This window comes from Phocoena phocoena, chromosome 11, assembly GCF_963924675.1.
Source record: "Phocoena phocoena chromosome 11, mPhoPho1.1, whole genome shotgun sequence".
Taxonomy (NCBI): domain Eukaryota; kingdom Metazoa; phylum Chordata; class Mammalia; order Artiodactyla; family Phocoenidae; genus Phocoena; species Phocoena phocoena.
The window spans coordinates 65,655,972-65,668,142 of record NC_089229.1 but is presented as its reverse complement, the minus strand read 5'-3'; the positions used below and the strand labels follow the sequence as shown (position 1 = coordinate 65,668,142).

Sequence of the window (12,171 nt, the reverse complement as noted above, 5' to 3'; positions counted from 1 at the left end):
CTGTCAATCCCACTACTAGTCCATTTCTACCCAACCCTCATCACTCCCATGTTGCTTTCCCTTGTCCCAAATCTTCCATGTCTTTATTTTATTATTTTCATCTTTCTTCTAGTCCCTTTTTTTCCATCCCAAATGAATTCTCCCCAATTCACCATAAAGAGTCATTTCTGCCACACCCATTCTAGGATGATATAAAATAAGAATGATTTAGAATTAGCTGTGTATTTTGCCAAAATAAGATGGCAACTATATTTTTGAAAGCTATAAATGTTAGTTATATGTCAAGAGTAACAATAAAAATGGAACATATACCAAAATAAAAGAGACAATATTTAGATTAAAAATGTTTTTTCATGTATAAATAATTCACAGCCTTCAGCAATAGAAAGAAAATTACATCATAGTCATTTGAAAAGTTCATTTATTATATACCAATATACACTTTCTGTAATAAAAAAGCCTCCCAATACATTGAACCATCTTATAAATGAAATAAGAAAATAAAGTTTTCATCTGTTTTTAAATGGGGCTAAATTAACCAGTACAAGATGCCATATGTATGTCTGCCCTGCAGTCTATGAGATCTATGATCCTGAAAAAGGCCATGAGAAAAAAATGGTGCTTTATTATTTGGCACTGTAGTATTGCTCTTGAATATTTATATAATTAAACATGTTGATATTTTCAAGTCAGTCATTTCAAATGTAAAGCATTCAAAATATATACAGATCTTACAGTTTTTCAATTTTTTGGATCAATCTTTGTTATTTACATTTAAATACATTCAGCCCAAACATTTTTTTTAACACTCAGAAGGTACCTTTTTTCACTTTCTATTTTGATACACTCTTTAGATGAATGAAAATAGAAATATATCTTAAAAATGCTATTTGGCAAATTTTTTCCAATAATAGTATGTCAGAAGTTATGATAGTTTCTAGTAATGCTCAATTTCCTTAACAAAGTGCACCATTTTACAGTATTATGACTCTAGAAAATAATACAGAAAACAAATATATATTTACTTAAGGCACATTCCAGCAAAAACTATTGAAATATGATTTAATTTTATCATACTTATATATACCTATATTTCATACTTGGCTGTACTAAAATATACAATAAATGTGCTTGATACTGATTGAGAAAAAAAAAGGAGCAAACTCCAGAAATTCTAGGCAATGAATATTTAATTTTAAATCCATTTCATGAAACTATGTTGTAGAAGTGAGCAAGCGTAATCATTTGCATCTCTTTGTAGTGTTAGCATTTTTATTTTTATAGAAAATGGGTCAATATTGTATTAAATAGCAAATGAATGTCAGCAAATACCTGTGCAAGCTAAACTGAATGAAATCCTATCTTAGACCTGCTAAATTAAAAGAACAACCTTAGAGCTTCCCTGGTGGCGCAGTGGTTGAGAGTCCGCCTGCCGATGCAGGGGACACGGGTTCGTGCCCCGGTCTGGGAAGATCCCACATGCCGCGGAGCGGCTGGGCCCGTGAGCCATGGCCGCTGAGCCTGTGCGTCCGGAGCCTGTGCTCCGCAACGGGAGAGGCCACAACAGTGAGAGGCCCGTGTACCAAACAAACAAACAAAAAAAATAGAACAACCTTAGTATTGATAATTATTTGCAAATAGGGAACTTACTTTCTTCTAGGTGATTACGATAATATTGTAAACATTGAAGAAGAGCATTACTGAACTATATAACTCAGATTTCAAATTTAAAATATCCCCAATAAACAGATACGTACACATGGATTTTTGGGCCCATCAAATTAATTCCCTACTCTCATCCCCAATAATATAAATGTTTGACTGTGAAGAGAGAAAACTACACATGTAAAAAATAAAGATCAAATGTACCATACATTAAAATTCTGATGACTACAGAATAAGATTATATACATAAACATATAGCAATCACAGTTTCCTGCACTGAATGTTTATCAAATAAAAATGTATCAAACAATACTGGGTAGTGTAGCTCCACGTGAATCGTGGTCTTCTAAAAATTCTGGATGAGAATGGAAGACGAGAGGGAGGGCATTGTTCAGTGACAAAACTATGACAAGAGGATTGGGAATACCATTGATAAATGCTTCCAGAACACGCAGTTTAGCTATAAGCATTGTTTTGCTGTTGTTCTATAATTTAAATAAAGCCCCTCTCTATGTTTTGTAAGATGTTTTAACATTTACAAAAGATCTACTGAATGAAGAAGTCACTAATTCAATGTCACAAACAGGATGGGCAAAATATTCCTTTAGTGTTGACCATAAGATGTTCTAGCCTGGTGTCTCATGTACTGTACAGAGACAGTTCATAAAACATGACTTTTGCCTCTGTTATTAAATACACCCAGGGTATTTGGTGTAATATTGAGGGAAGGCGTTAAATAGTAATAGCTTTGCCACCAGGGCATTTTTGTTTGATGTTCTGAGAATACAGGAATTTGGTACTTTTGTGGGGGGAGAAGGTGGGAGGAGAGGGAAGAGGGTATTATCATGCAGCTACCCTTATTCTGCTTGTGCAGAAGCAAAAATACATCATCTCACACTGCTCTAGTAAAACCTGGGTAGAAGTGTGCACCACAGATTTTAAACACATAAACAGCCATTTGTGATGAAAATGATGATTTCCTCTTCTGCAGGTGCCTGGTGATATTGCTGGTAAACATCTTTGGAATCTTCCTGTTATTTCCTGTGAATAACATTCCAATCGAGATAACTCAAAAGTCTTTGGGTTTGCAACTATCTCCAACAGGAAAATACAGTATTTTTCCTTGGGTTAGTGATGCTTGGAATTTGGGGGATTGTAAATCCAGTCAATTATAATGAGTGCCATGCTTCCAATCATAAAGATGATTCCAACCACAAGGAAAATTAAAGCCTGTAAGTCAGAGAGAACTTGTCAGGGAACACAGAAACTATACTTCCTTAGTACAGTTTGCTTTTATAAGTTGCTTACTTAAGGCAGTCATCTGATTTGCATATTGAATTATATTATCCTTATAGCTTAGATGTCCATGCCTAGCAGTTCAATCAATTTAGAACCCTAGCTGGGGAAAGAGGGTGAATACAGTAGTAGTGAGATTTAACCCAAATGTTAAAAATAGAAAAATGGTTAATTTATTTGGTACATCAAAATGATGGAATACCCTGTAATCATTACGAATCAAGCAATAGAAAAAGATTTAATGACCTAGGGAGTGCTCACAATCTTTTAGGTGAAAAGGGTCAGGTTATAAAAGAGTGGTATGTATGATACGATTAAATTTTTTAAAGCAAACAAAAACAAAAGCCTACTATAATGCATGTTTCATATTCCTTGAAAAAAACTTCAAAGTGTATGTGTGTGTATGTAATTACATATATTCACATATATATACATGTACATATAATTATATACAAATATTTCATAATTTTAACACTAGAAGGAGCCTTATATATTACCACACAGATCAATCTCCTAATTCTACATGTGAGGAAAGAGCAGCTAAATATTTTATTTCACTAGAAAGGATCTAGTAGAAATTTTACTCGCTTTTATATCTGGTCAAACTGAAAATAAAAAGACAAGTAATTTGCCAAGGTCACACTGCTGTAAAAGTCCAAGCAGAATGGACTACATAGAGTGGAAATTATGGGGCAAGATGATGGGGGGAGCTTTTGATACCAAAGTCCCTGAACCATCCAGAGAGGAGAATGATTCCCAGGCAAAATTCAGGGTCAGTCAGTCAGACTCAAGCCTTAATATAAGACTTTATCAAGCAGTCATTGATAATATTTAATATTGGAAAAACAATTATTTCTAGTATATATTTTTGCAGTACTATCATGGGAAAGAAATATATACTCCCTAGGTTAATAAGGCAGTAAATTATACTATAAGAGATTAACTGGAAAACGAATGGTTCTGTTTCTTAGTCCACATCAGGGAACAACAAGATACTGAGGAGGGGAAAACAGAAGCAACATTTTTTTTTTTTTTTGGCCTTACAAACCTAACAAATATGACCAAAATGTTTAAATTTTTTCATCACACTGCTAGGGAACCTAATTCCTTTCTGCATAATTTCCGGTGGATAATGCAGCAATAGCTTGGTGGTGGAAACTGGAATATATGGAAACCTGTGGGCAAACTCCATTAGCATTTGACAGGTAGGAAGGACTCAGCACAAGACATTTAATATTTGAAGAGAAGAAGTCCTGGAATCATCTGAGTGACAGAAATCCATGTCCCCTTTCTCTCCACCAGAGAGTTCCAGCCCATCTTTGATTTTTGATTCTTGTTCCTCAATTCATTTTTTGGAACTGTGTGCATGCATTTCCTGGTTTACTCGATGTAGTCAAAGAGCAAGTTATAATGGGAGAGATTGCGAATCTTACTTACCCCGACCTTTTGGGGTGACCTAAGAGGTTCTTTCTTGACAAGTTTAAGATAAAAAACTGCTGGAAGAATGAAAATCAGCATAGTGGCAGAAGAAGCCCCTGAGGAGAGACACCGGACAGGTCAAATTCTTACTCAGCAGGGCAGAGACCCAAGGGCATACACTTGAAAGAAACCAAATCTAAAGCGACCCTAATCAAAGCACGAAAAGCTCTATAGGCTCATGGATGCTTATTCAAAAAGGTATGTTTATAAATAAAATTTAAATGCACCTAACATCATAGCTGGCTAGTAAGTATACATCACATATAATAACAAAAAGGCTGAATGTTACAAATTTATAGGAAATTAGTAATATAAACACATACTAAGAAGGCTGAACTCATCACACACCCTTCTGATCCACTTCTAACTTTTCAAGTTGCTTACACCTGAGTTTTTAAAGTTTTATATTGTATTTAAAATGTGAGTAAACCCTCAAATCAGCAGAATGGAAAATCAAATATATTACAAGGCCACCCAGTTAAGGGAAATAATATGCTTTACAAAGTCAACCTCCTCTTCCTCCAAAGACATCCTTTAAGGCTCAGCTGATACTCACAGACCTAAGAGGGCATCCTGTAGGTAAAATCTATCTTCCTTCCTCTTTGATGCAGAGTTAAGACCTAGGTCCAAATCCTGGGTTCACTTCAAGGTATATGACTTGACTTCTATGAGGCTCAGTTGCCTTGTCTGTCAGAAAAGGCAGCTAGACTAGATGACCTGTAAAGTAGGTTTTAGCACTAACATTTTCTGATCCCATGAATAACGTCCAATGTCGCCTGGGAGGGAGGGACGGTGACCAGCTGGACTAGTAGGAATTCTGTGAGCCTGAGATGGACTGGGATGCTTGACCTCCCATCACTGGCTCCCTCCATTTATGGACAGCTTGAGTTGATTAGATAAAAACCTTTCTGAAGCTTACCTATGAATCCAAAGATGTATTTTATCGTTGGCACCAGGATGACCAAAACATTATTAAGTGCAATAAGTATGGCTGCAATCAGGAAATGTCTTATCCAGCTGAAGGGTCTTTTGGGAAATAACAGTGTGGTCACTGATGTACGAATCTACAGCAAGGAAGTGCAAAGGCAAGGTCACTGCTTTGTTTTTGTTTTTAATTGAAGTATAGTTAATTTATAATGTGTTAGTTTCAAGAGCATAGCAAAGTGATTCAGTTATACATATATATATATATATATTTTTCTCTTTCAGATTCTTTTCCATTATAGGTTATTACAAGATACTGAGTATGGTTCCATGTGCTATATAATAGGTCCTTGTTGGTTACTTATTTTATATACAGTAATGTGTATGTTTTAATCCCAAACTCCTAATTTATTTCTATCCCCTGTCACTGCTTTGTTTTTAACTTTATCTACTGTTTCAAATATTCTCACCCCTCTAAAGCATTTTCTTTGTTTTTCCTTTTTCTCCCAGAAAAGATCTTGATGTTGATTTTTTTTCAAATTTAAAAAATTTCAGTAAAGTAAAAATAACATAAAATGTACCATCTTAGTCACTTTTAAATGTACAGTCCAGTGGTATTAAGTACATTCATATTGTTGTGTAAGTTTGATGCTGATTTTTGATGTTTGGGAACGTGTCATTTTCCTTGGTGATCTATCTTGTGCTCCCCTTCTCTGCTTTCAGAATTATTTTCTTGAAAATAATCTCAGTCAGAAAGAGATAAAAGAACAGATAAGATATATAATTCAGAGACACAATAAAACCCTTGTTGATTTCTAATCATGTCTCATCAGCCTGGATTAAGTATGAAGGGCAAGCACTGAATTTATTTGCATGTGATTGTGAACAGAATTTTTACAAACCTGGTGTTTCTTAATTTTACATTTGATTTACCATTTTTGTCGCCTGATATTTTAAAAAATATGATATATTTTGTGTTCACTCCTTTCACCTCCCCACAAGTATAGATTATAAATGCACAAAAGGCAAAGAACAAGACCTAATAATCTTAACATTCCTCATTTCTACCTTAGTGTCTTGCATGCAGGAGGCACTCAATAAATGTTGACTTAAATTGAACAGAGCAAAACTTTTTCCCCCCTTTGAGATCCTTGACAGATTTCAGCCCTATTTCAGCAGCTGAAATAAGTAGGGGAAGGGTCAAGAGAGGCTCCAGTTGTAGCACCTGCTCAAGTTACCCTGATGTAACCGGATAAAAAGATCCTTGTGGGTAGAGGGAGGAAGTGCCATTTATGTTTGAACAGCTTAACAAAGTTGGAAATATTCTTATCTTTTGAATCTTTTAGAGGACACTTTTGGACTTAGTGGAATTCATTTATTGGCTTTTCAATAAGAGAGCACTTGAGTTAAGCTAGAACTTCCCATTTTTAGAAATGCTAGGATTGATTTTCACTTTAAAATTTTGCTTCTGAAGTCTCTTAATGGTGTGGAGATGGGAATTCACTTAAAAGAGAGAAAATGTAAAATATATTTTGAAACACACATATGAATGACAAAAACTTTGAGCTGAATTGCTTGCAGTGTCTAATGTGACATTCTCTTCATACCAGTACACCAAAAATTAAAGCCATCTGCTTAGGTTTAAAAGGCAATTTCACTTCCAGAATGGCAAGGCCAGATAGTCTCTGGAAACGGTTTGTTTGTAACGGATTTTAAAATTTGGATGAGTGAAAATTATGAATCTCACTCTGAAAAGTAGACTGAGGAAAACAAATGGTTTGATTTTGTTTTCCCCAGCAGCTTGGAAATTCTCCTTTATGTCCTACAATTAGTGCTTATTCAATATTGTCCAAACTTAATAAGCTTAAAATAAGCTTTCTATGGTTCATACATAGTGCTTAAGGAACTATTTGTCTGAAAGTGATAAACTTATAGCATAAACAAGTAGAATACAGGTTATTTTCAGGCAGGGGTCACAGGTATGTGCTTTTTTAGCCCTTTGTTGAAATAATGCCTTTAATTCTATAAGTTGAGTTAGAGGCAAACCTATCTGTACAGGGCCTCTGAATGTAAATAAATACAGTTTCCTAAGGTCTCACGTCTCCCAGAAAGATTGAGATTTGGCCTAATGATGTAATAGTATAGAAAGTTTACAGGAATAATGATTGAAGTAAATGGTGAAATCTTGCTCTTCAGAGTGAATAAGGAGTAACAAAATCCCAAACAGAACTGAAGGCATTTAGAGTTGCCAATGCATTCCTAAAATGGGCAACAGGGAAAATAGGGAGATGGAAGGCTGCTGATGGTGGTAATTGGTGGAAAAGAATAGAATGAAACTTGCTAGTCATTCCATGTGTAAACGCTGCCTTGAGGAGTGAGCCTGGGATTGCGAGGTCCCCAGCAGCTCTGTTTACCTGTGTGTCAAGATAGAGGTGACTCTGACTTATTACCCAGAAAGCCAGTGCCCTTTTCTCTCTGACACAAACTGATAAGAACCTGGAAATGTGGGTCAGATGCTGTGCGTGGGGAAGTCCCCAGCCACAGCCCCGTGAATAATTCTAGAAAAGTTCCATGCAGTTCTAGAGAAAACCTCTGTTATTTCCGGAGACAGCGTTCTGAACAGGAGCGTGTTAGGACGTGCTGTGTTCTAAAGTGGGGACTCAATGTGAGGTCAGAAACGTGGAGGTTGAGTAGAAATCGGGAGCCTTAGTTCTGCACTCTAAAAAAAAATCCATTCTGTTGCTGAGAAGTGAACCATACTTCAGTAGGATTGTGTAGGACAAGGCTGTAGCAAATACCTCTGCATCACTGTTCTATTCCAGTTCATAGCAACATCTGCCATATTTCTAGGCCTATATCTATATTCACTTCAAAACAGGAAGTCTGAAGGCAACATAAGTGAAAAGATTGGTTTTACTGAAATAAAATGAAGAGGAAGTAGCCAAAGAATCTGAGACACGATCTCCTTTTTTTTTTTTTAAGGTGTGGTAGGTAGAAATTGAGTCTGTGTGTTCTTGATAAACACATTAGGGTTATTGGGGTTTCTGTTTTTCATGGTAATGTGTGCATTTTCTGCATAAAGGGAAGCAGAAGCTGAAAATGGCATTATTCGTCCTTGGGAAGGAGGTGCAGTCCCGTAATAGACATCCCACTCCATATCACCTCCTCCCACTACTAAGAAAGACAAAACAGTGTTGAGTGGCTTGTGAAAAAGCTAGAGTCTTAATTCTCTTTATTTATTTATTGTTCAATAAACACTTCAAGCACTTACTTTGTGCATTTTCTAAGAAGGAAAAAGCTAACCTGTCTGGAGAAAAGAAAGATAATAAATGGAGAGATAAAAGGAAAAAGCAACCACCACCATCAACAACACTTGTCATCTCTTCTTGGGCTCTTAAGAAAAAGAACCAATATATTTGTTGAAAATAGGAGAATACAAAATAATACCTAAAACTGATATATTTTAATCCAGATTAAACCTAATACATATTAGGTTTTATTTGTTTGTTTTATTATTTGTATGGGGGGATACCAAAGCAAAGTCAATAAACTTATTAGTCAAGAGTTTTCTTAATTCAAAGAAACTTGTCAGGAAAACCATGCTGTTTGACTCAGCATTGGACACATGGAAAATCTTGGTTCTAAACTGTAAGAAACAAACAAATACATCACAACCAACTTCTATCACTTTGGGAGAGAAGTGTCTGAATGTAGCCTTGTGGCACTTGACTGGGACAGGGAGGCTGGACCCACTTTTATGTCATCCATCAAAGCCATGGAAGCTTGGTTCAAATAGCTAAGATCCTCACCCAAACTGAAGTTCATGGCAAATGTTGGCAAGGGGGCGAATCTATGCTTTTGCTAGAAAGGGCAGTTTATACACCTCAAGAAAGGGCAAGATTCATTTGGAGACGATTTTCCTTAGCAAACCTTGTTGAGCTCATCTTGTGCCAGTCACAGTGCACACGGCTTACCTTCAGGCGAAAATGTGGACAATCAAACATACCATCTCAATGTAACGTTGTAGGGGGTGAGGCAGAATTACATGCAAAATGTTTCATAAATGCTGATGTTGAGTTTAAATACATAATGGAGAATAGCAGTTAGTTAGTTTTCTGAAATTTGGTTCTAATGGTCAATTTTAGTTTTAATGGGCATCGGATGGGAAATGTTTCCAAACTACTATGGGAGATACAACTAATGGGAAATGTGTTGCCATTCCTGGTGGTCAGATTTATGCCACTGCCTGATCTGTTATACAAGGGAAGAATTTCTGTGGACAACCTGGATTGTTAATGTCAAAGTGAAATGGTCATCACTAAATGAAAGGTTGACTTTCATTTCGTGTTATCATGACTGCAGCCATCAGTGTCATGCTGTGAGCAATGCATTAGTTCAACTATTAACAACTAGCTGAGTAACGACAGCCAAGTCCATTAATCTCTTGAGACCACAGCTTGAAAGCACTGTATTTAGGGTTTATGAATCAAGCGATACAGAAGCACATAACAGATTTCTTTTACAAAATGCTTTGATTCAACAATGATATGAGTGCCCACTGTGTGCCAGAATCTAACCAGTAATATCTTTACACACAAAAAGAAGGGTTCCAGATATTCTTTTCTTGGCGATGCTGTTTGCTTGGAAATTTTACATTATGGTACCCTTTCTGTCTACAGCTGTCTTCTGCCTTGTCCCCAAAATGGAGCTGATTTTAGGCTAAAGATGAGTGCATAACATTTGAAATACTTTCAGATATATGAGAGGCAAGACATTATTTAAAAGTAAACTCTTGGCCACCATAGTAATAAGGATCTGATTTCATGCACTCATGAAAAAGGAATGTGCCAAAAAATAATTCAGCACACAAGCTGCATTTAAAGTGACCGCTGTGCCATTATATGAGCAGTTCTCATCTGCTTGGCCCTGTATGGAATATTCTGTGCAGGACAGTGCTGGCTACTGACTTTTCCCCCTAAAATGAATGGTAAATTCAGTGCTTATGAAAGTAGAAGAGTTAGCAGGAAAGTGCAGACTTCTGTTTATCCATAGGTGGTGATTTTAACTCATGCAGCCCAAGTCTCCATGACCAGCCCTGCTCTGTGATCCCAGAACAACTGGCACCAATGGAAAATGCCATGTAGGGACCGTCCTAGTACGAATCTGACAAGAGGGTGTGTGTCAGTCTTGGCGGCAGTAGAAGAAGAGACATGTGATGGATAACATGACTATTTTTCAAGAAATTTGGTTCTAGTGTGTAATTTACTTAACATGAATCTCCTTCTCATTAGCCTTCAAGAAATCAGATTAAATAAGATGACTTTTGATTGTTGAGGTAGCACAATAAAATCGGGGGAGAAAATGAAATACCTTCAGAACTGTGTTGAAAATATAATATGATTTGAAAGTGAATGTGGTTTCGGCTTTCAAATTTCAGAAGTTATATGAATTCCTACTCATTTCTACTAATCCACAAGAGAGAAGCTCAGGATCTGCTTTTTTGGATTTGAGCTTAAAAATTAATTTCAGTTTCATTAGGTGCCATTTGTTTATTTTTATTTCCATTTCTCTAGGAGGTGGGTCAAAAAGGATCTTGCTGTGATTTTGCACAGCAAAGGAAGCCATAAACAAGACGAAAAGACAGCCCTCAGAATGGGAGAAAATATTTGCAAATGAAGCAACTGACAAAGGATTAATCTCCAAAACATACAAGCAACTCATGCAGCTCAATATCAAAAGAACAAACAACCCAATGCAAAAATGGGCAGAAAACCTAAACAGACATTTCTCCAAAGAAGATATACAGACTGCCAACAAACACATGAAAGGATGCTCAACATCATTAATCATTAGAGAAATGCAAATCAAAACTACAATGAGGTATCATCTCACACCAGTCAGAATGGCCGTCATCAAAAAATCTAGAAACAATAAATGCTGGAGAGGGTGTGGAGAAAAGGGAACCCTCTTGCACTGTTGGTGGGAGTGTAAATTGATACAGCCACTATGGAGAACAGTATGGAGGTTCCTTAAAAAACTAAAAATAGAATTACCATATGACCCAGCAATCCCACTGCTGGGCATATACCCTGAGAAAACCATAATTCAAAAAGAGTCATGTACCACAATGTTCATTGCAGCTCTATTTACAATAGCCAGGACATGGAAGCAACCTAAGTGTCCATCAACAGATGAATGGATAAAGAAGATGTGGCACATATACACAATGGAATATTACTCAGATATAAAAAGGAATGAAACAGAGTTATTTGTAGTAAGGTGGATGGACCTAGAGACTGTCATACAGAGTGAAGTAAGTCAGAAAGAGAAAAACAAATACTGTATGCTAACACATATATATGGAATCTAAAAAAAAAAAAAAAACAGTGGTCATGAAGAACCTAGGGGCAAGATGGGAATAAAGGTGCAGACCTACTAGAGAATGGACTTGAGGATACGGGGAGGGGGAAGGGTAAGCTGGGACAAAGTGAGAGAGTGGCATGGACATATATACACTACCACACGTAAAATAGATAGTTAGTGGGAAGCAGCTGCATAGCACAGGGAGATCAGCTCGGTGCTTTGTGACCACATAGAGGGGTGGGATAGAGAGGGTGGCAGGGAGGGAGACGCAAGAGGGAAGAGATATGGGGACATATGTATATGTATAACTGATTCACTTTGTTATAAAGCAGAAACTGACACACCATTGTAAAGCAATTATACTCTAATAAAGATGTTAAAAAATTAATTTCAACCTCAATAAAGCTGTAAAACAAACAAATACATAGAAATAAATTTTGTGAT

General features: G+C 36.5%; 1 protein-coding gene across 1 annotated transcript in view; it reads right to left on the bottom strand.

The window, feature by feature from the left end:
* Positions 1 to 2,535: 2,535 nt before the first annotated feature.
* Positions 2,536 to 12,171, bottom strand: part of SLC38A4 (solute carrier family 38 member 4) — a 28,303-nt gene continuing 18,667 nt past the window's right edge. Inside the window, exons 13-15 of the mRNA XM_065887757.1 lie at positions 5,360 to 5,504; positions 4,399 to 4,496; positions 2,536 to 2,895 (exon numbers count right to left, since the gene is read on the bottom strand). Of these exons, the coding sequence (XP_065743829.1) occupies positions 2,794 to 2,895; positions 4,399 to 4,496; positions 5,360 to 5,504 (345 nt within the window). The 3' untranslated portion in view covers positions 2,536 to 2,793. The remainder of the gene's footprint in view (positions 2,896 to 4,398; positions 4,497 to 5,359; positions 5,505 to 12,171) is intronic.